This window comes from Propithecus coquereli, unplaced genomic scaffold (assembly GCF_000956105.1).
Source record: "Propithecus coquereli isolate 6110/MARCELLA unplaced genomic scaffold, Pcoq_1.0 Scaffold152, whole genome shotgun sequence".
Taxonomy (NCBI): Eukaryota; Metazoa; Chordata; class Mammalia; order Primates; family Indriidae; genus Propithecus; species Propithecus coquereli.
In genome coordinates this window covers 901,644-928,158 of record NW_012139636.1, presented here as the reverse complement: position 1 = coordinate 928,158, position 26,515 = coordinate 901,644, and the positions used below count along the sequence as shown (strand labels likewise).

General features: G+C 47.1%; 1 protein-coding gene across 3 annotated transcripts in view; it reads right to left on the bottom strand.

The window, feature by feature from the left end:
• Positions 1-26,515, bottom strand: part of FOXN3 (forkhead box N3) — a 270,833-nt gene that overhangs the window by 192,797 nt on the left and 51,521 nt on the right. For 2 of the 3 annotated variants that reach the window (XM_012640411.1, XM_012640414.1), the window contains exons 1-2: positions 21,707-21,943; positions 17,709-18,265 (exon numbers count right to left, since the gene is read on the bottom strand). In XM_012640411.1, coding sequence (XP_012495865.1) covers positions 17,709-18,251 — 543 coding nt within the window. In that variant the 5' untranslated portion in view covers positions 18,252-18,265; positions 21,707-21,943. Of the gene's footprint in view, positions 1-17,708; positions 18,266-21,706; positions 21,944-26,515 lie in introns of those variants that run through there. The other variant, XM_012640412.1, reaches the window with a different exon arrangement.

Sequence of the window (26,515 nt, the reverse complement as noted above, 5' to 3'; positions counted from 1 at the left end):
CACAGCAAGACCCACCATCTCCACAAAAAAAAAATTAGATGGGCATGGTGGTGTGTGCCTGTAGTCCCAGCTACTCAGGAGGCTGAGGTGGGAGGATCACTGGAGCCCAGGAGTTCAAGGCTGCAGTGAACGATGATTGCACCATTGCACTCCAGCCTGGGTGACACGGTGAGACCCTGTCTCTTAAAAAAAAAAAAAAAAAGTGGGGAAGAAAACAAACAACCCAAGCCATCTGCCCCCTAACTTTATGGCTTCTTTGTCTTTAATGCAAATGCAATCAGGTTTCAGGTATACTCCAGTAGGCATATTAGGAGTGAGGGAAGTTCTAAGCTCAGGAGACCCAGGTTCTGGATCCAACTCTATCACCAGCCCCTGCTGTGTGGCTGTGAGTACTCCTTTAAGGCTCAGTTTCCTCTTCCGTAAAAGGACACAGTCCCACCTCATAATCCCAAAGTACCTTTCATTAGCTTTTATTCTTGAAGCTTCTCAGTGGAGGCAGAAAATCATCATTCACTGCTACTGCTTATGTCGCTCTGTTTGTTTCCCAGGGCTGTTGTAACAAAGTAACACAGACTGGAAGGCTGAAAACCACAGAAATTTATTCTTGCAGGGTTTTGGAGGCCAGAAGTCTGAAATCCAGGTGTCTGCTGGGTTGGTTCCTTCCGAAAGTTCTGGGAGCGAATCTGTTCCATGCCTCGCTCCCAGCTTCTGGTGGTGGTTCCTTGGCCTGTAGACATATCACTCCAACCTCTCTCTTCATCTTCACATGGGTGTCCCCTTCCGTGTGTCTTTGTCTCTTTTCTTCTTATAAGGACGCTGGTCATATTGAATTAGGGGCCACCCTAATCCAGTATGACCTCGTTTTAACTTGATTACATCTTTTCCAAATAAGGTCACATTCACAGTACCAGAGATTAGAACTTCAACATACCTTCTTAAAGGACAAAGTTCAGCCCACAACGTTGGCTTGGACAGGTAAACATACACGGCGCCATGAGAAATCCAACAATGAGACTGTGGATAAGCTTCCATTTCTGAATAGATTATCTGAAAACGTTCACGCTGTCGCTGAATCACTGAGAGTAAGCACTGCCCTCAATCGGCCGTGGCCACGAGGCCGCCGTGAACGGAGCTCTCAACAAACCACCACACCTCAGCACCAGGGTAAACAAACGGCACAAAGTACGTAAGCCACACATTTTACACGGGGGAAAAAAGATCAGCTGGAATTACATTTCATAAGGCTCAACCACTGCTAACAAAATAACCATCTGGCACCAAATCGCACCTGCAGACACAGCAGACTTATCCGAATGAGGCAGAAATGACAGTGGCAGCCACCAAGGGGTGAGGCTGGAGGGGAGAGAGCCCAGCGCGCAACTGGTCGAGGACGCTGGGGAGGGAAGACGGGGACGATCACAAGTACTCTTCACCGCCCCGACTTCGTTGCAAGTTATAGGCAATATATAAAGAACAGAAATGTATTTCCTCACACTTCTGGAGGCTGGGAAGTCCAAGATCAAAGGGCTGGCGTCTTGCGAGGGCCTTCTTGCCATGTCGTCTCCCGGCAGGAGGTGGAAGGGCAAAGAGGGCGAGAGGGAGGGAGGGAGAAGGGTGCTGAACTGGTCCTTTTATAATAAGGAACCCACTCCTGTGATAACAGCATTCATCGATTCATGAGGGCAGTGCCCTCCGGGAGCCAAGAAACTCTCTACCTGGGCCTCACCTCCAAAGACCACCCCACTGGGGGTCGAGTTTCCAACACATGAACTTTAGGAGACACGCCCAAATCACAGCAGGAATCTATTAAAGCTTTTAGATAAAGGAGATAGCATTACCCAGAGAAATGTACAGAAAGAAAGAAAAAACCAACAGCTCAATGTGGACACGCCTGACCTAAGACACCCAGCCAGATACGTGTGTGGACTAAGGGTGCCACATGGCTACGCACACGCCTAGAACGCCACTGCGCAGGAATGGGATACTTGAAGTTATTGTTCTCTAATCCTGGGCTTCCAGGAGAACTGGGGAACGGTCAGAGGAGTTGGATCCAACTGCTGCCAGGAGACACAGGGGAGAACAAGGGCCCCAGCAGACCCCAGGGAGAACGGATCTACCTGAAGCATAGTTAGTGGCTCCCCAACTAAGTGACCTCCTAGGATTTTAACAATGAATGGCACAGACAGGGCTTTGGAGATCACATACAGCCCATTCGGACTGTTCCCATATGGAAAGGGTCTTCTGTAGAGTTAGGATTGTGAGGACAGGATTTTATTCCAACATTTCCCCAGAGCCTTTTGGAAATCATACATTTATGAACAACAGTGTTGTGTAAGCTGCCACACGCAGCTCCTTTGCTTTGGGCAGACCATGTTGACACTGGTTAGCTGATGCTGGCCAGAGTCTGTGACTGATGTTCCGCCTGTGTGTCTTAACAAAAGCATGCGGTCAGGAGGACAATACAAGAGTCCCCTGTGGCAAGTTTTGGGAACCATGGGTCTGGGCCAGCTCAGCTTAGAGATGAACATATTTAACAGACAACAGTGGGCCCACGCCCACAAGAAAAGGTTTATTGAATTCAGTGGAGGAATCTACGGTTCAGAGAGGTGTAGACCTGCCCAAGGTCACAGAGCTGGTGAGTAACCAAGTTAGCTCCAGAACTCAGATCTCCTAACGCCTGGATTAGTGTTCTGTGCATGATCCAAGCTTTTTCTCTCATCAACTTGTACCAAAACCAAGAGACAGTCCTCTTCTGCCCTCCCGTAGCACCTTGTATATATGGCATACGCCACGTTGCACAGCCAGTATTTCTTTCTATGTTCCCCCCTCCCACCAGACTGGTAATTCCTCGAGGGCAGGGAGTATGTCTTCACCATCCTGTTTCCCTAGTACCCAGCACAAGCCTGTCCATAAGCATGGAATCAACATTGGCTCATTGGCTATTGATAATCAATATTATCAACATGAATAAACAAGTTATGAGAAAGTTTAGGGCACCATAAAGGAGTGGTATCATTACATTATTACTTATTAAATGTTATTATTTCTGGGAAATAACACTCCCCCCAATATGAACTGATCTCTAAGGTTGGGAGGGAAACCTTTAAAATAAGTCAAAAAACCCAAGATAATAAACACAGAGTTTATCGAGACAGATATGTAAATAGAAAATCCTCTAAGAGTGCTCTGGTCATACTTGTCACTGCTTCTGGGCAATTTGCAAACTCTACACATAGTCTCAGAACCGACAAACAGGATCAGCTCTTTTGCTCACCGGGAAAGACCTGCGTGGATTTCATCAGTGGCTAATGCTAATTAGCAAGAAATGCAAAATAGAGTGCACAGACTCATTCAAAGACTAAAATTCAAGGACATTCTGAGGAATTAATGAAACAAAACATTTGATAGGTTTTCACATATTTTCAAAGATTTAAGCATATTTTCAAAGATTTCAGCACATTTTCAGTGGTCACAAACAGAAATGATAAATCACATAAAAAAGCGAGGTACATTCAATGACTCAAAATAAGACGTACGAAGGAAAACAAATCCCACGTAAATAACACAAGTTCACGTCCATTTCCCATTAATCAGAGTCCTTGAGGACTGGGCGAAGCAATGAACTGATGCAGATAAAAGTGCATCCAGCCAAGAGGCACAAACCAAGATTCTCCACACAGATATGCAGGTTTTAGAAAGTTACTTTCACTGTTTGGACCCCAGACTCATCTTCCAGGATCCCAGGGAAAAGAACACTATCCTTGCGTGATAGGGAACACATCAGTGACGAAGCTAAAAAGCTATGCTCAAGTCCACTTTAACAAAAGTTACACACAATTGGGTGTCACCTACAATTAGGAAAGTTGCATGGGGCAGGAGCTAAACCTCCCACAGCCTATATCACTTGAACCGCCTCTTTCCCAACTAGAAAACACTCCTTGGTGAGCACGTGGTACTAAGACTCAGGTTTCCTCTCTTCCTTTTGGTGGGAGTGACAGCAACAGGAAGGAAGGCAGCTGCTGCCACTCAAGGTAGAGAGGTAGTTATCTGGGCAAACCCACAGTATTACGGTGGACTGGAAAAAAATGTTGGAAGGAGTGTTCTTCTTCTTTAGAGAAACCTATTCATACAAGGTACACAAACCTTATTAATAGTAAATAAGTGTTCCAAAAATGCCAAACCTAAGTTTATTATAAAACAGTTGAATGGGTGGCTTATGGCTTGTCTGTTCTAGGACGTTTCATGAGTACCTACCATAGGCCAGGCAACATGCCAGTCTCAAGGAATGCAAAATGGATAAGACATGGTCCAAGCCCTCAATCTCAGGGTGACAAGAGAAGTGAAGAGAGGACATTGGGCAGGGATAGATATGAAAGAGATAATTATACTGCAAAACAGTGTTGTAAAATAACGAGCAAAGTGTTTGGGGAACAAAAATTTAAATAGGAAGGGATGGTTTGGGAAAGGTTTTGCAGAGAGGCAGGTCAGCTGGGTTTTGCAAGTTGAGATGCAGCATCCAGGAGAAAAGAAGAGCATTCTAGGCAGACGGAAAGATATGCAAGCGAAGGTCAGTATTGCATATGGCCTTTCGGCGGAACTGGGAGTCCTAGGATGTAGCTGCAGGATCGGAGCATCTGAATAATGACTGGGGCAGAGGATGAAAGGGAACACGGCTTCCTTTAAATGGTCTGGGGAAAACAAAGGAAGCAGAAAGAGCAAGGGGCATAGATCAAAAAGAGATTAAGAGATACATCAATCAAATGCTGCAGACAGACCTTCTCTGGATTCTAATTTGAACAAACAATTGAGAATTTCTTTTTAATCAGATAAATTCTAGCACTAACTGGATTTTAGATGATAATAAGGAATTATGATTAATTTGCTTTTAGGTGTTATAATGGTTTTGTGGTATTATATGTTTGTGTGTGTCTTTAAGAGTCCTTATGCATTAGAGATACATTTTGAAGTATTTATAGATACAATGATGCCTGGGATTTACTTCAAAATAATCCAGCCAGGAGGGTGAGGAGAAGCAGGGGGAGACAGAATGAAACAAGAAGGGCGACATGTTAATGATACATATGATATGTGGACTCCTGTGATGGTTCTATTACACTTACACATTGTATATACTTGTGACACTGACATTGTACATTATAGACCATTATACTACACCATTGAAATCTTCCATAATAAAAAGTAAAAGATTTTATATGCCATGCTGAAGGTTTTATACTGGATCCTCTAAGCCTCACTTCTCAAATTTCAGTGTAAAGAAGAATTACTTGGGGAGTTTGCTAAAATGCAGATTGCCAGGCAGCACCACCAGAAATTCTCATTCAGGAAGTCTGGGCTAAGACCCTGAAATCTGCATTCTAATAAACATTCTAGATTATTTTAAAGCTGGTGGTTAGAGCCACCCTTTGAGACAAACCACCTCGGGCAATAGGAACCACTGAGGCCTGTGACAAAACCCATGTGTGTATCACCTTTCTGGCAGCACTGGAGAACAGGACAGGGAAGTGAAAGCAGGAAGGGGGCGGGAGGCTCCTGCAGCACTCGGCAGACCATGGAGAGTCTCCTTACGTCAGTGGCAGTGGTGTCAGAGAAGAAGGGACAGTTGGAGAGACATTTAGGGGGCAGAATCAAGGAACCTTTGTAACTGACCAGGTCTGAGGTTAAAGACAGAAGCATCAGGAATAATCTCAAGTGTCCCCTAAGGACCCACCCTTACACCTCTTTGTGTCCCCACAGCACCTGGCGCAAAAGCGTCTATATTCCAAGAACTCGATAAACAGGGTTGAGTGAACAAAGGAATGGATGAAACCACCTCCTTGATTGTGTTTCCTACAGAAAAGGGTTAATAGCACTGTGCTTCGACAATGCCAAAGCGAAAAAGACCTCAGTCACCATTTCAAACAGGAAGAGGGAAAAACACGCCCCAACGCCAAAACACTACCAAATCCAAAGGGCAGCGCTGAGGTGGGGCATCACTCATTTCGTTTCTCTGCAAACTGTTCAAATTTTGGAAGAGTCAAGATGTTAACAGGAATTGGTGGCACCAACAAATAAAAGCCACGGTCAATTAAAACAAGAGTCATTAAATAAAAATAAGAGCAAAATATTTAAAATGAGAAATATGCTGCAGTAGACTTTTTTTCCCCTTTGCTTGCCTGGTAGTGCACAAATCTGGTCCAAGTCAGTTAAATCTATGGAATGTCATTTAGTGACGGCTGAGGCCTTTTTCTCCGTAAATCTGTCGACAGCAAGAATTTCTGCTGTGGAGACCAGGGCTGCTGCTCCAAGAACCTCTAAGGCATCAGAAAGAATCACTTGACTCACACTTTGTGCGTGCCATGCCTGGGCTCAGAAATGTCTAAGGGCTCCCTATCACCTCTGGAGCAAAGCTCCTTGGCACTCAAGACCCCAAAGTCTAGCTCCCCAAACCGACTTCCCTCTCCATCCCACACTGCCCCTCTGCTTCAGCCAATCGGGGTAAAGGAAAAGCAAAGAGGTCTCAGACCTTGGCTCAACATCTGGTTGTATCATCTCAGCAAACCACTGAACTCTGAGCCTCAGAGTTTCCTCATCTGCAAAAAGCACATAATGTCTACTCTGCAGTTACTGGAGAGCTATTAAGACAATGGATACAAATGCCTTGCACAATTCCAAACAGCACCCAACAGTCCCTGTGAAAATGTCAGTTCCCGTTTCACACTCAGTCTTCCACCATATGCATCCGCACCTCTGTGTCCAAGCCAACTCTGATGACCCAAGGGACCTCCTCTCTCCTTGCCACCAGCCCCAGTCCTGGCCATCCTGAAGGAACCAGCTAATAAAATTCTGTCTTCTCTCCAGGATTCCCCCGGTGGCACGGCTGACCCTTAGGGATCATTTTCTCCTTTGGATTCCTGAACCATGTAAATCTGGCCACTGGCCAATCCCGTGGCAACTAGCAAAAGCCACTTTGTAGCTTTTGTGGTCTCTTTTTATTCTTGCCCGGTGTCCTCCACCAGTTTTATAACCTCTTTGTATCTCCAGTCCCTGGCATTTTTCCCTACTTTGAAAATATCGATGCGATGACATGGGCTGGTACCCAACAGTTAGCAAGAACTATTACCCAATCTCTTGATCTTGAAAATTAGGACAACTTGTGTTGGATAGCTGACATTCGTTCCTGTCTGGATCGGAGGGCTAGAGTTCATAATTTCTGGTAATCACTCAACCCTGTGATTACAGGCAATTTGAGGGCAGCTGGCAGGAAGAAGTAGCCACCAAAGAAAAACTTTGCTAGTTTGGGAACTGCCAGCCCCAAATCTATGGAAATGAAAGAAAGATGAAGGCATCGTGGTGATGACAAAGAGCAGAAAAAAGACTCAGGACAGAATCAAAGTTCCCTGGCATGTTAATCCCCATCACCTGTAAGAGATATTTTGAGGGGACACAAAGAGAAGACGAAAGCACAAAATACTCCAAAGTTCCTTTTTATTTTCATTAGTATAATGTTTTCAAAAGATCAAAGGCTTTGCAGAAATGTTTTTGCTGCAGGTATGTTTCAAGCCCAGCCCCAGCCCAACCCCAAGGGATGAAGGGAGGGAGGGTCTGAGCAGCAACCTTCAACAGGGAGACCTGTCCCCGTTTGGACCAGGGCTGAACACATGACCCAGGAAGACAGCAAGTCCGAGTGTCTGGAACGATGACAAAGACACTGCACAGAGACACGGTGCCGGCGCTGCTGGGCACGACGCTGATCACATCACAGGGGCTGGCACCAACGTGCCAGCAGAGCAAGCCATCGGTGTGAGGAGGCTGAACTCAAGAGCCACACAGAGGAAGCCAGGTGCAAAGAGAAGACTGAAACATGTCCCCAGAGATAGGCAGAGATGAGTGTCCATGTGGCGGCAGAGGGACAGAGGGAGCATTTCCAATTGCCATGGACCTGAGATGTGCTTTGTTGCTCTTTGTCGCTGCTCCAAAGGACTAATTATTGTGTCCTTGGGAAAAGCACTCTTTTACTTAAGCCAACTCAGGTGGCTTTCTTGTCCTTGCAACCAAATGTTCCCTGACTATGACATTCTTCTTTAAGCCAAACTAAATAACTTCCGCCAGGAGATCCCTCTTATAATCGATTTCAACTGACAGCAACTACTTTTGTCTGATTTATTACTGCTGCAAGCCCTTCCTTCTGGAAGGTGGGAGGGCTGCGATCTCTTTTAAAGCTGGACTGATTTTACACTGGCAGGGCCAGCGTGTGCAGCCCTACATTAAAGCGCCCTACACCCCTACACGATGCATCTAAACCAGTTTGGTCAGCTTACCCATTCCCTGAGAGCAAGGGAGCCACCACATCAGTAACTCCGTTGCTAAGGCAACTGCTTACTTTCCATATCAACTGCAAACTCGTTGCTATGGAGACACATATACAAGAAAAATTCCTCTTTCCAGCCAGGGACCAGATGGCAGGGAACTCGCAGAAGCCATGGGTTAGGGGGGGCTTTGCTAAGTGAGACGTTTACTGCAGTACATTTCTCTCGTCATATCAGAGATACGACTGTCCCTGAACACATCTGGAAGTCGCATCCTTGGTCCAAAAGCGAAGGTGTGTTCTGTTTTGCCTGCAAAACTACAGCCAGTAACTACAGGTAAGTCATTGTTGAAATAATTCTGAGAGCTTCTCCCTCTAAATGTCAACCTCTTTTGTTTTTATTCACCATGCTGAATAAAAATATATGAATTCTCCAGTCAAACACCAGTGGAAATATAATTTCCTAGAAGAACTAAAATAGAGGTTTGATTTCACCTCCTTTCTGATTGAGAGGTAATCCAGAAACCTCCTTAGTTTCTACCACTTACGCACTAATGTGTCCCAGATTTTTATCTCCACCCCAACTTCTCCACTGAGCTTGAAACTCACGTATCAAACTTCCTACTTCATAGTTCCCCTTTGGTGTCCAAAACCCATCTCAAATTTAACATGGTCAAAAAGACATTTTTAGGGCTGGGAGTGGTGGCTCATGCCTGAAATCCCAGCGCTTTGGCAGACCAAGGCAGGAGGATCACTTGAGGCCAAGAGTTCAAGATCAGCCTGGGCAACATGGCGAGACCCTGTGTCTTAAAAAAACAAAACAAAACAAAAAACCAGAATTTTTGCTCTAACCCCCATCCCACCTCCCAGCCCAAATCGGCCCACACACCTTCATCTGCGGCCCCTGACCCTTGTCCATGCCAACATTACTTCCACCCTCTCTCACTTGTACCACTGGAACAAGCCCCAGATAGATATTTCCTCCTCCTGTACCTTTAAGCACATCATTCTCCCCTTTCTAACACACTTCCTGCTGACCTTTGTTCTGTTCCTTGGATATTTCGAGTGCTTGCCACCTTAGGGCCCTGGCACTTGCTTTTCTTTCTGCCCAGAACTTTGCATGGCTGCATCCCTCTTGCCATTCAAGGCACAGCCCAGTTGGTTTCTCTTGGAATCCTCCCATCCTCCTCCCCCACCCCCCTCTCTACTGCACTATCCTGTTTTATTTTCTTCACTGCATGTATCATGATCTGATACATTACCTACCCTGTCCATATATGGAACTACTGTTTAACATGTGCCTCCTCCTCACCCACCTCACCCCCACCTTGTAGATGGTCCGGGAAAATAGCCAGGGACTTGTCACAGGTCACCGCTGTAACCCTAGCACCCAGAACAGCGCTTGGCACTCCACAAACATGTGCAGCATGAATGAACCACTGCTAAAAATGCTTCTAAAATGACTGATGCCACTTCTTTTTGTAAGTGCAGGGTCTAATTTTTACTGTTCAAACTAGGTATTCTTTAAGGCCTCAGAACCCTGGCAGCAAATGCCAGTTCTCACTTTACATGACTCCATCTATGGGGTCCAGAGGAACTCAGCATTTGGTGAAGTATTCTGGAAGTACCTCTGGGACTGCGCCTCAGCTCTGTGCCAGGCTGCCTGTACTCCAATTCCTGGAAACTCTGGACTTTTCCCCTCTACTATAGCCATGATTAGAGTCAGTGTTCACATAACTTGGCCTTTACTTCTAAGAAACAAAGCATGTGCAAATGTTCTGCTAGCTGGATGTTTTCTGTCTAATGACATTAGTTAAGTCACTTATCGGTCCTGTCCCTAGAGGAGGACAGTCACGGCCTTCTATGAGGCACTTCACAGAACTTCAATAAATGGAAGGAGACAATGAGCTAAACCCCATGGGGCCCAGAGGGAAATCCCACACACCCCATGAGGATGAAAGGAAGAGAAAGAAGGGTAATTGGAAAGCCTTTCCCTCTGAGAAGCAGCATAGTCACTCTGCCTGTATTTACTGTCTCCTGCTGAGTTCACAAGCAAAGGTACTCAAACAAGCACAAGCGCACACACACACACAAATCAAACACTTCATTCTGTTCATAGAAATGTCTGTAATCTTACATAGCAACCCATCAAGTTCTTACTGAAAGAACAACTTCACACTACTCTCTATCTTCAACCATATATTTCCTTGCTTTTCTTATCGTACTTGGCACAGACTACATCTTCACCTCAATCAAGCTATTGGTTTTGAAGATATTAAATGCAATTCAACCAGAATATCTTGAAGCTAAACCTTGGTTAACTGGAATGTTTAAAAAAATGGGTTGGGGCCGGGCACCGTGGCTCACGCCTGTAATCCTAGCACTCTGGGAGGCCGAGGCGGGCAGATTGTTTGAGCTCAGGAGTTCGAGACCAGCCTGAGCAAGAGCGAGACCCCCGTCTCTTCTAAAAATAGAAATAAATTAATCGGACAACTAAAAATATGTAGAAAAAATTAGCCGGGCATGGTGGCGCATGCCTGTAGTCCCTGCTACTCGGGAGGCTGAGGCAGGAGGATCACTTGAGCCCAGGAGTTTGAGGTTGCTGTGAGCTAGGATGACGCCACGGCACTCTAGCCTGGGCAACACAATGAGACTCTGTCTCAAAAAAAAAAAAAAAAAAAAAAATGGGTTGGCATCTCTGCTTTACTGAAGTTACTACAGCAATTTGAAGTTTTCTTCTTGGCATCCCAGCTCCTGCAAGTCCTCATTCTTATTTACATAATCCTCCAAACACTCTCTCTCCTTCCTTTTCTCTGACACTGCTCCAACACATCTCCTGGGTCCAGCGACATTTGTCTCTTAAGCATCTAGCCCTTTGTGGCAGAAAATTCCATGCTTGTTTAGTAACAGAATCAACATTTTATTTGGGGTTGCAATGGGCCCAGCAGAAGACCACATTTTCCAGCCTTCCTTGCAGCTAAAGGAGGTCATGTGACCAGGCTCTAGCCAATGAGATGAAAGCGGAGTGTGAGGTTTCTGGGAAGCTCCCTAAAATTGCTAAGTCAGCAGGACCTCCTTTTGTCCTTCCCTGCATATCCCTTCCCACTTCCTAAAATGAGACATGCTAGTGGATGCCATCTTGGACCACAAAAAGACCCAGAATGGAAACCAGCAATGCCCTGAGAATGGTAGGGCAGAAAGACAGATAGAACGTGTGTCTCTGTCCAATTCTGCAAGACCTATTTCTTGTGATGGAGAAATACACTTCTAAGCTTGTTTAAATCACTGTTATTTGGTTTTCTATAATAAACAGTTAAGCCTCATTCTGACTAATCCATTTTGGGGGTCTCATGTTCATTGCCACAAAGAATATTTTGTTAATTTGTTCATGCAAATACAAGGAATATTCAAAATTTGCTCATCGTTATCCTTTCCCTCAGCTCCGAATGCCCCTCTCTGGGGAAGGGAGGCCTCCCTGGCTAACTGCCAATGATTCCAGTCACTCACTCACTGATCAGGCATACTTCCCATATGTAACAGTGGCTTATTCTTTTTATATTTTGTGTCCCTAGAATGTAAGCTCCTAAAAGGCAAGAACCAGATCTCACTTTTTATTTTAACTTTTGACATCATCAAGTATTAATAATTCTATTAGATACACTAACTAATAAGCAAAGGAACCTCCAAGTCCCCGTAATTATAGGAAACGAGATATTGATGGCCTGCCTATTAATAAGAAGGCATTCTATAGGAATACCTTGAATACATTCCTGTAGTCTGAAAACTTCAGGTCAGTGCTGAAGCCAATGTGGCCAAGGGATAAGTCCTTACAGGGTTATTTAGATATATTCACTGAGAGAAGTGGCAAATAGGTTAAAAGTGACACGGGTGGGTAACAGGAATAAAACACTTCAAGAGGTCCATTAAACCAAAATCCGTCAACAAGACATACCTAATAAACAAAGTGGCACCAAAATAATCATTACATTAGCCTTTTTTTTTTTTTTTTTGAGACAGAGTCTCACTCTTTTTGCCCGGGCTAGAGTGAGTGCTGGGGCGTCAGCCTAGCTCACAGCAACCTCAAACTCCTGGGCTCAAGCAATCCTTCTGCCTCAGCCTCCCGAGTAGCTGGGACTACAGGCATGCGCCACCATTCCCGGCTAATTTTTTCTATATATTTTTAGTTGTCCGGTTAATTTCTTTCTATTTTTAGTAGAGACGGGGTCTCGCTCTTGCTCAGGCTGGTTTCGAACTCCTGAGCTCAAACAATCCGCCCGCCTCGGCCTCCCAGAGTGCTAGGATTATAGGCGTGAGCCACCGCGCCCGGCCTACATTAGCCTTTAAATAAATAAGTGTGTGTGTGTGTGTGTGTGTGTGTGTGTGCGTGTGTGTGTGTGTGTGTATCTTCTGTTTCAAGTACAAAATATGTCCATTGGAAAAGTGGTAGAATTTTCTATATGGAATTTTCTAAAATGTCCCACCATCTTGCCCAAGCTCAAGGGCATTAAAATGAGCCAGGGCTCCATGAAAGAGTACGATTAATCCAAACAACCCGTTACTTTTTGTGAAAAAGCAAAACTCATAACTTTCAAATGGAAAGTCAGTGTGCCAGCTTCCTATATTATTCACCGCAGAGAATTATCCTGCAACTAAAGTGATTCCAAAGGGAAATTTCAAAGCCTCTTCAACCCAACAGGGAAGGCTGTGTGACTTCCAGCAAGTTACTTAACCACCCAGAGCTTAACTCCTCCTCTATTTTAGGAAGGAAAATAACAGGGCTTTATTCATAGGGTTGAAGTGAGGAAGAAATGGGCACTGCAAATGGAAAGCACAAAGCAGTATCCCATATATGTCCACTGTTGTTATTATAAAATGCCAGTGGTTCTCACCATTCCTTGATCAGAGGCTCCATTAAGAATCTAGAAACTAAGCCAGGTGTAGCTGCACACACCTGTAGTCCCAGCTACTCGAGAAGCTGAGGAGGGAGGAACACTTCGCCCAGGAGTTCAAGAGGAGGCTCAGCAACATAGCAAGGTCCCCACCTCTTAAAAAAAAAGAAGAATCTAGAAACTAAACAAACAAAACACTGGGGTCCTCTCCCTAGAGAAATGCAATATGCATAGTCACCTGACAGGTTGGCAATAATTTTAGGTGGTCCACAGAGCCTCTGATATGCAAAGGCCACCACGTTAACTATAAACTCTTGCTAAGACATCCAAGGATTGTCAGCATCAAAACTAGAACCAGGTATCCTGCCTTCCAATGCAGTCCTCTTTCAACCAAGTCGAGCTGCCTAGATTTGTAAGCACCACTCAGCCCTGGATATAATAAACATACTTTTGTACAGTGTTTCCTTTGTAAACCTTCTTAGGGCAATGTTTTTTGGTAAAGTAGCAAGAGAGGAAGTTATTAAAAAAAAAAAAAAAGCACAGAAATAGAAACACACATACCTGGGCCACTATAATCCAATCTATAAAAAATAACTGTGAATAACTGTGCTTTAATTCTCATTTACAAATACTCAGAGAGGTTAGCACATGCTAATCTTACGGTCCTAAATTTAAGACCTATATTTTGGAGGTATAAAACTTAATCCCGGGCTTTATGACTGCACCTTAATTGAGTTAGGCAAAGACCATCAATAGATGAAACCGTCAAAGCGAAGGCTGATGAGGAACATTACAGAGCAGGGTACAGCTGACCCCACATGGCTCAATCACAGTGTCCCCAGCAGTGGGTCAACCAGGCTTCCCAAAGTGATGTGTCAGGAAGGACACACGACACTCCAAAATGTGATCTAGACTTTAGTGCTTACTTCCATTTGACAGGATGTGTGAGGAGAGAGAAACATGAAATCACCAGGAGGCAAACAGAATGTGGGGCACTCTTGAGCCCAGCCAAGGTGACTGTTTCACAGGGAAAGGCATGAAACTGGGTAGAGGGCATAGGAGAGCTGTAGATTAAAACAGACTTAAGAAATACCACAACAAAATGCAACACCGTGAGCCATGTTTGGATTCTAATTCAAACAAACACTTTGTAAACAATCAGGGACATGGACCCAGTATCAGGTGACACCAAAAGACTATTCATTTTGCTAGTGGGGACACTGGCATGGTGGTTCTATAAGAAATTATCAACTAGTCTCATGCACATTGAAGTACGTTGGAATAAAATGACATGAGAGCTCGGATCTGCTTCTAAATGCTTTGCTTCAGCATTAGCAACAACGGGAATGAATGAATGAAGTAAGCGAAGCAAACTTTTGTCAACGACTGAATCTGGATGTGGGTCACAGGGGTGCTGGGTATACAGATTCATTATACTGTTCTCTACTTCTGTGTATGTTTGAAATTTTCCATGATCAGAAAATAAAAATAAAGCTCTTATCTTTGGAAGTCCTTTAAGAGATAAAACGGAAGCAAAACTGTCTCTTTCCCCTAGACTTACTCATTCATGAGAATGTGTTCTTGATGAAATCTCAGCAACTGGAAAGAACCCAAAAGGGCATCTAGTTCAGGGATTCTCAAACTTGGCTGCATGTCAGAAACACCCATGAAGCTTATCAGAACTACCAATTTCCCCCAACCCACCTCAGGCCTACCGAATCAGGTTCTCCAAGGAGGGCCCCAGAACTGGTAATTAAGTGCCACAGGTGATGCTGATGCAGTCTAGCTCGTTCCCTCTCCAACATCCCGGCCTAACAGGGTATATAGTTCCAAGCCCTCAGGGACAAGATCACACAGCATTCCGCATTCTCACTGCTACGCCAAGCTCAGTGGTATTCTTCACTCCCAGAAGAAACAAAAAGTGGAATGGCTAACTCAGTGCATACAACTTGCAGGGCCTCCATCCTCCCCTTCATCTACCGTATTTCTCAACAATGTTCAGGTGCATTCAGTTATTGTGTTGAGACCAACCTCGGGGTGGGAGCTACTGCCAAATAAAATCCCCTGGGAAAAAGACAAGTTTACCCATAGAGCCAAAGGGGCTTTCACTGGGCAAAGTATCAGAGGAAATGCCTTCCTTTTACTCAGCTAGCCATAGGAGAAAACCCCAAGAGACTGGGCCAGGCCAGTAGGGTGTAAGCATCTGGGCGTACCTGAGCATACCGGGGAGTCTACGCCTCTCACAGCAGCCCCCAGCCGGCCCCAGGGTCACCCAAGGAAAGCGGAGAAAAGAGGAAAAACTCATACCCTTCGCCTTTGTTCCTACAGCATCATAAACACTGGGAACAAACTCCTACCACAAAACTGACTGGCATTTGATCAGAAACATGTCAGTACAGGTCAGGATGGCCAGGAAGCCAGAACTCAACATTTCATAAGATTAACAACCTCCAATCCTTAAAACCATTCCCTTTCGACAGGCGATATCTGTGTTTATCCGGATTGACAACCTTCACCCCTGGAAAACATGACTCCCAGAATCAAGTGGTGGGGGCGGCGAGGGGGCAGTGCCGCTCCCCCAGTGGGCCTCAGCACACAACACCCAACACCCACTTGTCACCCCCCAAGGCTGACGGATGAATAATCCTCCCAAGTCTTGCTGCACCCTTTAGAGTTGGTCTTGTCTAACATTTCAGAGTGTGCATTTGCTAAATTACTTTCATGTGCACCGGCATTCCGTCAAACACCGAGACTCAGGCACGGGGCAACTTGCAGACTCCATTCACGCCAAACTAAACGCCCTGTTTGTTGCTTTATCGGCGACATGTGGCTTTGGGGGACCTGAACAGCACTTTCTTCTCCGCATGCTAAGTGTGCAATTGCTTTCTAAGACCTTCCCTTTCTTGCCACAAGGACCCACCTATACAGAAGCTTTTAATACCACAGACTCGAGTCTTTACTGGCAAGTAACGAATCTCCTCCAAGCTCAAAGAATGATCTTAAGGCCCTCAACTGAGCCAAGTACAGAGGTTGGTCTCCAAAAGCCCAAACTGAAATGTGGAGGGAAGGAGAAAGGCTAGTGGAGAGACAACAGCTTCACTGTCACAGAACTCCCCTTTCCTGATCAAAAGTAGCACACTTTGATTGTTATAGCTACATAAAAGTAAGGACTTGGGGAAGGAGAGGTCTGGAAACTTATGAATATTCACATTTGCACACTTGATCCAGGCAGCATCTGCACCAGAGATCAAAGTAAAGCTCCTTAGTCCTCTTCCCAGGCAACACCCCTCCCCAGACCCCACAGCCCCACCCCTTATCTTCAACATAAGGGGAACTGCATTTGCAGACAAGTATGTTCAGTTCGAGCAAGGAGAAATATGGCTACGCCACCTCCTTACGCATATTCTTCCATACCAATGACAAGTCGAATAGTCTCAGGCTCAAGATTCTACCTGAAACAGAAACGCGTTTCTGGGGAGACAGAAATTAAAGGCCCCAACCCTGCATAGCCTCCGACCTCACACAACGGTGGTCCTGCGCCCAAATCTGAACTCCAAAAAGAGTTTAAAACAGGACTCCAGCTGCACACAGCAGCATTAATAAGAAAAACAAAGCTGGAAAATACAGGCACGCGAAATCTTTGAGGAGGGAACATTTTTTGGCAATTTTAACCATGACTGTACTACTTTTCAGAACGCAAAGTCAGATCACAATTTTGTTTTCTACCTCTAACAGTCAGACCGACCTTATTCTATTGTACAGATTTTAATGCCTCAAAAGAAAGGTAAAGCAAATTATTAACACTGTCTTCTTTTAGTCAACCTTGAAGTATGAACTAAGGCTTTAGAGTCAAAATTCAAAATTTTTAAAGTCAATCTCTAATGGAAACCTTACCCTGAGCCAATTTTTCATTTTCATTCCAAAGTTGTCAAATACTTACATAGCCACACCAGGTTTCATGAAAGTCACCAGGGCAACTCATGTCTATTTGGTCTTGCAGTATATACATATGCTTCCCAATGGCCATTACTGTCCATTTATTCCAGAACACTGGAGAAGTTGCCTTTCTCCAAGTTAACAATCAGAAAGAAAAGAAACGCCATTTTTCTCTAGCCCCTGGTAGCAATTTTCCTCAAATATATAAATATATATAAATACACACACACCCCTCATGGTTAATGGCTGCCCTTGGAATACAGATCTCTGTTTGAACTCTAAAACCAAAGTGGTCCACCCACGTTGAGGGATGATACTGAGAACGAATGGAGTCTGCAAATCACCATCATGTGATTAGGAAACTCCTATCAGTGGGAAATCTTCACACAGTACAAACACTACAAATAGTACATAACCAACACACTTAGGAAAAGGAAGTTCTTTATAATTATCTAAACGAATTAAACAAAACAAAATCCATTTACAACTGCTACTTCAGTATGGAAAATAGAAATTCATTTTTAATGGTGAAAAATTAAAAATTAAAACAAACTTGAGTTCTAGACACAGAGGCTTACCTGACTCCTCTCTTTGTCCACTTTCTTAAAACACTTATTCAATGACAAATTATGTCTCACTGAGTTTTTCCACCCAGTAGGTGCATTTGCAAAATACGGAAAATGTTCCAAGATCCAGTTGTAGATATCCTTTACTGGCAGACGCTTGCTTGGAGAGTCCTCGATGGCCATAAATATGAGGCAGCTAAAGGAGTATGGGGGTTTGCAGTTGGGGTTCTGCCTGGCATCATAGGGCATGTCAGAGTGGGCAGGGGACGGGGGGGTGTCATCGTCCAGGTCCTGGACGGGGCTGACACTCCTGAGGACCGACTCCCCAAAGCTCTTCAGCAAGTTCTTGCTCTCGTGCAGCCAGTTCAGGTTGGTCAGCTCTTCATCTTCCATGGCCCCCTCTTCTAATCTGATGTCAGGCAGAGAAAAGTCGAGGTCATCGTCTTCCTGAAGGGCCTTGGAGAAACCGCTGCCCCGGTAACACTGACTCAGTCCACTGGAGACACTGATTCCTGAGCTTTCTGGCTTCTTACTGGGAGGCATGACTGGACCCATTTACGTGAAGGCTCCTAGTAAAGACATCACAAAGAAATTGATCAGCTGGTGCACCCCAAAGCAGAAAGGCAGCTTCTGCCCCCTTAATTCTCTCACCTCCCCCTGCCACCTCTACAGACCCCCTGCTACACAGGAACACCACCAGATGACTCCCACACTGAGCAACACAGCCCACAATTCCACCACATACAGATACACTAATAAGAAAAATCAGTCCACTATTCATATAGCAAGGTGGCCTGATACCCCTTAAATAAAACAAGACTGAAAATATTTACAGCACCTTCAATGTGCAAGTACATCATTAAAAGAATGGGAAACTTCACAATGCCTCCTTCCTAGATCTGTGAAGACTCTCACTGTGCCCCCGAGAAAAATCAGTTGTTTCTTGGTGCCTCAGTTTCTCTATAATACCTGAATACACATGTAAAATTCTTTCAAGCGTCATGATAAACACTACAAAATAAGCGCAACGCAGAACTCGTAACACATTGTATTATTTGTCTCATTGTTTATCCTTCTCAAAAAAACAATACCTGTAAGTTTATTGCCACTTGTTTCACATTAAATTCAGCTGTTTCCATATCAAGACCATCACAAGGATCTCGGTGTGATGTGGCCCCAATGAGCATCATCAATTTGGTTATAATATTTTAGTTGATTTTTTTCCCATAAAAATCATGACCCAAAACTGTGCCACTTTAATTCCATTTGGCAATTCTAAAGAGCAACAACAAGGAATCCTGTGGATTCAAACTGGAGGAAGAAGTACATTAAATTTGACTGTGACACTATATCCACAAATAAAAAGCAAGTAACTTCGGGCACCGCACAAGTAAATGGGAATGTAAGACAAGGCATTAACTGTCATCAGAATTGGTGGAAAGAGTCAAGAGAGCAACTGCCAGCTTCAAGACAAGAAGACAAATTCAACAAAAATTGCCACAAAATGAGGCACTACCATCTTCATTTTTATCAATGCCCTAGAACAGGGAATAAAATAATATCTGATGAGAAAAGGAGGAGGTGTCAAGTCCACAAACAGAATGTCCCCTACAGATACAAAGCATGTTCAACTCTCCAGCACACAATGTAAGATAGAAGAACAGTAACGATAAGGAAAAGGGTCTCCCACTCTCCATTTGCAGTGCTAAAACAACGTGCTTGGTTTAAGCGTGTCTGGTTTTAATCACCCTGCCCCAGTAAAAAGACCAAGCCATCTACCTAGAAAAATGAATGAACCAATCAAAAGCAAAGACCTGATCTTTCTAAGTCTCTTAATGTCCATTAACACTACATCTGAAACAACCACCACTGCAGCTGGGGAAGCTCTAGAACGGGATTCTAGAAAGCATAACGTGGGGCCCTAAACAGCCAGGCAAGGGTGCCAGTGGACTGCAGCACTTTCCCTCTTCCAAAAGGTAACAGACAGAATCTGCTGGACACAAAGCCTGAAGGGGCGCTCTTAGGAGCTCCTGTGACATGTCCAACCCTAAGGAGAGAAAACTTCCATGGGGCATCACAGTCCAACCCAGGCAGGGCCATCTCGATGCCTCAGGTTCATGCACAGGGAATATTTCTTTCTGTCCGATGAGGAAGCTACTCCTGAGAAGTACATGACATATTTTCAAAAAAAAAAATAAGCTAGTGTCTTTGAGTGTGGGGATATGACCGAGTACATACACACTGATACTGCTTTTCACTTCTTTAGGAACAAATCAAAGCTAGGCTTGTCTCAAAGTTTCCTCCGATCCCATCAGAAAATTTTCTCAGCTACCAGTAGATCCACACAGTAGAATACAAAAGAGCACTACCCAGCCACTGAAGTCAACTTTAGCTCCAAATGAAAGTTTGATGTCTCCTGAGCTTCCAAACAGGAAAATTATATCATGGCTGACAGTAAAGTAATTTAATTGCACTGTTGCTATGACAACATGCTGCTCTCTTTCTTTTTAATTTGCTTATTTGTCAGTAGCTTCCCAAAGGAACTAACACGCTATTCTCCATGTTTTCTTTTGTTTTAAACAAACACTGCGAGCAATATGGTTTTATCGGGAAAATGGCACTGTCCAGAAAAGAGGGTTATGGGGGTTCAGCACCCTTGGCTCCTGCGTCTGCTTTGTGCCCGGGTCCCCCACGCTCTCCGCTAACTGCATCCCGACAAACCCTGCATTTTATGGCAACAGTATGAAGAGCTGCTGATCACTACAGTTCCATTTAAAAAAGCAGTTCCCAGAAACCACAGCTGAGGAGTTTTCCATTATTATACTCAACAGAATCCGCCAAATCTTTTTTTCCTCCTGTTTTAGAGGGGGGAAAAAAAGAATCTGCATCATGTGAGCCCGCAGTTAAGCAAACATTTTTAATCTGCTGCCAACAAGGTTGCTCCACCAGAGACGCAAATAGTTATTCACTGGTGACCTCCTTACAACTTCTCGCTTTGTTATTGGTTACGTTCCCTACACACACACACACCCTCTTTTTGTTTTTTCATGACTTGGAGTGTTTTGTTATTTTTTTTTTCTCTTTTTAAACGGAGAAAATGCTGCGGGAAAGCTTAGTTTCTTGTCTAGTCTCAGGTCTCCAAATAACTGACAAAGACATGACTGGCCCAGCTCTGAACAGATGTTCGATGTGAACTTCGCAAAGTTGAGAAATCCTCCCCAAGCCGAGCAGGGCAGCCGCGAGTCTGGGGGGCCGGGCAGCCCTCCCCCTGCACGCGCGCGCGCACACGCACGCGCTCCACTCCCGTCTACTGTACTTGTCAAAAACATTTCAAGGGGACCTGCGGGAGCGGCGATTGGCTGCGCCCCGCGTCAATCAGCGGCGTTGCCGGGCAACGGGGAAACTGCTCTTCTCCGCGTATACAGGGCAATTGGGAGCTCGCATACCTTCACTGCCGGTCAGATGTCATAAACCTTTTATTGGCCGCACCGCGGCGAGCTTAAAAACAAATCAATAAAAGCCCGCCGTCCCCCAACTTATGCAGGGCGCAGGGAGGGTTTCAAAGAGGGCGAGGGTGAGGAGGGGTCGGGCCTCGGGGGTCTCAGGAGACGTTCACCGCCGGTGCCAAGTCTGCACAGTTTGGGGGGGGCGGATCTTTGTTAGGAGCCTGTTTCTCATCTTGGGGTCTCACCAGATCGGCACCCCTCCCTCGTCCCGGAACGGCGGGGATCCCGTCCTCCGCGGACAATACCAACTCTGTCCCTCTCGGGCGTCTTTTCGGAAATCGAGGCACCGGGGAACAGCCCGCACGTCGGGGCAGGAAACTCTTCGGACCTGCAACTTCCCCGCTCGGGCCCCCGCTGCGCCCACCCCGGACCCTCCCCCAGGAGCTGCGAGCCCAGCGTCTTCCGAGAGCCGCGAGGTCGTCTCCGGGACCGCCTCGGACGAGTCCCTCGCCCCGCGTCGCCCCCGGCCCACTCGGAGCTGGCGGGCGCTGGGCGCAAACTCACCTGGCCGGAGCGGGGCGCGGGGGCGCGGGGGCGCCGCTGCCCTTCAGCGGGAGCCCACAAACTTTCGCGGGTGCCCAGCGGGCATCGCTTGGTGGCCCGGCGAGGGACGCGCGGGCGCGGCGCGGCGAGCCCGGAGCGGCGGGCGGGGGGCGGCCGCGGGCGCGGGCGGCAGGGGCGCGGGGGTCGCGGCGCGGCATGGGACCTGCGGCGTCCGCCGGGCGCGCCGCGCGTCCTCCCGCCGGCCCCGCCGCTCTCCCCGCCCCGTCCCGCCTCCCGCTCGCCTCCGCCGCGGCGCGTCGGGCCGGGGCGCGCCGAGCGGCGAGAAATTGTTTCCACTGCAAACAAAAAAAGGCGACACATGACCAGGCAGGAGGAGGGGAAGCGCGGGGAGGGAGGAGAGCGGAGGGGAGGGACGGAGCGGAGGGGGCGGAGGGAGCCGGAGAGAGGGAAAACGTGGGCCTGGCCGCCGGCGGCCTGCGGCGCCGGGCGCGGACCCGCTGGGGCGGCCCCTGCCCGCGCCCCCCGCCCCGGCCTGCCCCGCGCCCCGAGCCCGGGCGCTCCGGAGGCGCAGCGGGGCCCAGGCCGGATGGGCAGCGCGGACTTGCCTCCTGCGGCACCGCAGGGCAGAGGGGCCGGCGCGGGCCCCGCGACCCGAGGCGGCCGCGACCAGGGGCGGCGGGGCAGGTGGGGCGGGCGGCGCGTGGCCTGTCCCCTCCCGGGGCTCCGGCCACGCGGGCGGGCCGGCGCTGCGCTGCTGGCAACGTGTAGCGGGAACGCTCTTACCCCATCCGCATGCCTTACAAGGCTCGAAAGTAAAAATAAAAAGAATTACGATGCGGGTGAGGCTTGTGAGGGTGAGAAAAGGAGATTCCATTTCTCCCCAACTACTGCGTCCTGGCGGGCCTCCCAGGGCCGTCCGGCCAACCCCCAGCGCCCACCTCGTGCCCGGGGAGGGAAGGCGCAGCAGCCTCCCGCCCAGGTGGCCGCGCGTCTGCCAAGGGAGGGAGGGTGGCCATCACAGAGCAAGAGCAGCGTCCTAAAGGCCGCGCCGGCGGGGCTTCTCCAGCGGCAGTGCACCGCGCTGAACGCCGCGGCCGGCCTGGAGCGAAAGCCGGTCTCATCTCCTTCGCAGTCTGAGCTCTCGGAACCGGACCTGACAATTCCCAAGCCACCCAGCGAATGCTGCAGCCACCACTCCAAGTCTCCAGGCACCTCCAAAGGACGGGCACCCACTGCTAAAGCCACACCAACCAGCTGCCTTTGGAGAGGAGAAAGGAGAGAGGCCAACAGGACACGCCAGTGGTGACAAAAATAAAAATCTAATTGCACAACACTCCCAGGTAGCCAAATCGGTGGGTTCCTCTGCAGAGGAGAGGCCCAGAGCACTCTTCCTGCCACCCCCACCTGAGTCAATGCACAGACCATCGTGAGCTATTTGAACACGGCAGAAAAACCATCCAGAAGGCCTGGAGGGAAACCTCTGTAGCACGCAGTACCTTTGAACTTAGCCAAAGAGAGGAGTGAACGGAAACTCCACGCTGGGGTTGTGATAATATTTTCTATCTCAAAAAATTAGGACTCACCCCTACCCCCCGGACCCCATCTGAGAGTCATTCCTCTTAACACAGCTTCAAGATGGTGGGTGGCCAGTCCAGCAAGGACAAGCCTTTCAGACTCACTGGAGACCTTACTACTTCCAGGTTGTATGGCATCACCCACTCAGGAGACAGTTCAGAGGTGGGAGCCCCCGGGTAGCCTGAGGTCATCCAGCCCCACCCCTTCTATTACTGAGCACGTGATGGGACCTACCCAGAGTCGTTAAGCAAAAGGTAGAAGGGCAGAGACAAATTAGATCATCTGTGAAGTCTGAGGCCACAGAGTGTCAGGGTCAGAACTGGTAATAAAGCCAGGACAAGACAAGCTCAGTGTCCTGTGGCTCAGGCTAGTGCAGGTCCAGCCTGTCAGTGGAGGGTGCTTACTCTCCACCAGAGGAACCAAGGCCAGAGACCTTTGTCTAAGCCCCTTGCCAGCCTGGAAAGGAAGGAGTCATCCCCTTCCACCTTCCCTTCCATCACCAGCTCCCAGCCCTCCCAGTTCCCCAGCCACATTCACACCATAGCTAGAAATCTCTTAACATTAAGTAGAGGTGGCACATTATTTTCACCCAGCCCTTTCTCTCCCCCTCAGAGTTCAAAAAGAGGGAATGTGAGCCGAAGGTTATTGCACATGAAATCCCTCATTCTTAAAGCTGCAAGCTCTTAACCTCCAGTGTCTGAACCAGTCATCCTAGGTGAACAAAAGTGGAAAGACATAGCAAGCCTTGGCCAGAAGATGCCAGAAGCAGAGGGGGAAGTATGGGAGTATAGTGAGGGAAGTCTGCCTTTAATCAGCTTGCCTTTCTTTCTCTCTGTGTGTTTTTGCTTTCTTGCATTCTCAGATCTATTTCTTAATTTCTCTGTCCCATTACAGATGAGGCAAGAGATGTAAAAAGGTCTCACCCTGAAGAGGAAGTGGCGGATCAGCCTGCCCAATGTGGAGAGCAGGGTACACACGTTTGCCTGTCTGTGTCCATCTGAAACAGGGGATCCAGACCTTTGCTGAAAGCCAAAGGAGGGCTTAGTGTGGCCTTTTCCACCTTGTTATTCCATAAAACCTCAGCTCCGGGACGTGCTCCCCAACATAAGGGTTCAGGGGAAGATTCATTTAGAAACAACCCCATGCTCAGTTCTCCTCATGAACTTTCCAAAAGGACCCTTGCAGCACAGACCCTGAGAAGTCTCAAAGAAATAAGTTGAACTCTTTAAAGCATTGTCTTGTCCACATTGTTTTACAAACATACTTGACAGAAGAATCCTGTGTGTGCCCTAGAACTCATTTTGGGAAACACTAATACTTCCTGATTGGGGACCTGATGAGACCATTCCGCAGCCCCACCTGGGCATGGGCAGGAGAGCACGTAAGTATCTGGGAGCTGGAAGACCTGAATTCCAGGCCCATCAACCCTGTCCATGTGCGCCCTCAGTTCTTTCCTTGGAATGCTCCTCCCTTGGTGTTTTGTGCATTCTTCTGCTAAATGTTTCTCTGGTAAGGAACACTGTTGGTTATTAGAGCAGCATGACTATTTATGGAACAGTGAAATGTAAAGCCCAGTACTCCCCCTCGAGGCTGGAACAACTTGAGTAGGTGAGCAGGTGCAGGTGGGAAGACCAGAGAGACTTTCAAAAATAAGGAAAAGTCTGAGGCAGGCCTGGAAATGGTCTCCTGGTCAGGGATCCTTCAAACAAATCCCAGCAAAGAGGACAAATAAGAGCAGACTAGCGTAAGCCCAGGCAGGCAGCAGAGCTGGGCTGCACGGAACTGGGGAGGCATCAGGCAGTTTTTCTTTCCATCTCTCCTTCCCTCTGAGACCACATGTCTATCCCACTTCCCTCAATATGTCTGCTCCACTCTCCTCCCTGCAGGTTGGCTTCCACTGCTCGCTGATGGCCACACGTGGCTGCCAGCACCCAGTCCTGAGGCCTTCTGACTTTTAGCACCCACCATCTTTAGACTGTCTGGAGTCTTCAAATCCTCCGGGATATAATCTGACTGGCCCGGCCTGAGTCAGATGACTCCTCGCCTGTCACTACCCACTGCTAACAGCGGGAACAAGGTGAAACATCTGGTACAACAGGCCCGGGGAAGGGAGAGGCGATGACTCTGGAAGGGGGATATCTAATAAAGATACGTCTGTGCTTAACCTGTGGAAATGGCGAAGGGGTGTTCTAGACCTGAGCTTCTCAACTGGGGATGCCTCACAAAACCACCCAAGAAGCCACACCTAATGAATCAGGCTCTCCTAAGTGGTGCTCAGGCATTTCGAGAAAGCACCATAGGATGATTCTGCTCACAAACTGCTGCTCTAGGTAGGAGAAATGAAGACGCAAACAGATTTATCAAATATGACTTGACTGTATTAGAAGATGCACTCATTCATTGAACAGGTGTTTACTGAGTGCCTGCCAAGTACATGGCATTGTGCTAGGTGCCAGAAAGACAAGGTCTTTGTCCCTAAGAAGCATACATGTTAGTGGATAGGAGTACAAGCACCAGATCACAAAACTCCTCAATACCAGGATAAGCAGTTTACATGCACTAAGTTCAGGGGGCAAAGGTGGCTCACTGGATGTTTCTGAGCCCGAAAGATGCACTATCAGAGATACAATTAAAAAGACGAAAGCGATGGTGGATCCAAGATGAATTTGGGGAGAGGAAGGCAGAAAATGGAAGACCAAAAGCCGGCAGAACAACTCAGAAATCACTGCAATAATCCATAAAAAGAGCATAAAGAATAAATGTGTTTTAAAAAATTGGGGGAAAATGTTGAAATAGTGGTTCCCTCAGAGTGTTAGGGTTATAGAGTACTTTTTTACCACTTTCATACTTGTCTGTATTTTCCAAATGTTCTACAATAAACACCCATTACATTTATAATGTTCTAATGACAAGGGGGAGAGGGTTCTATTGGGGCAGTGGTTTGCAAACTTCAGTATGCATTAGAATTACCTGAAGGGCTTATTAAAACGCAGCTTGCTGGCCCCCACCCCCGGAGTTCCTGGTTCAGGAGGTGTGGGCTGGGCCTGAGAATTTGCTTCTCTAGCAAGTTCCCAGGTGATGGTTCTGCTGCTGGGCTGGGGACCACACTTTGAGACCCACTGAATTAAAGAACAGTCAGTGAGGCTGGAAAAAATGAATGCATGAGAGTCTTCAAAGGAAGAACCAAGAGGATTTGTCAAATGATTGAATATGAGAAGAGGGAGAGAGATTATG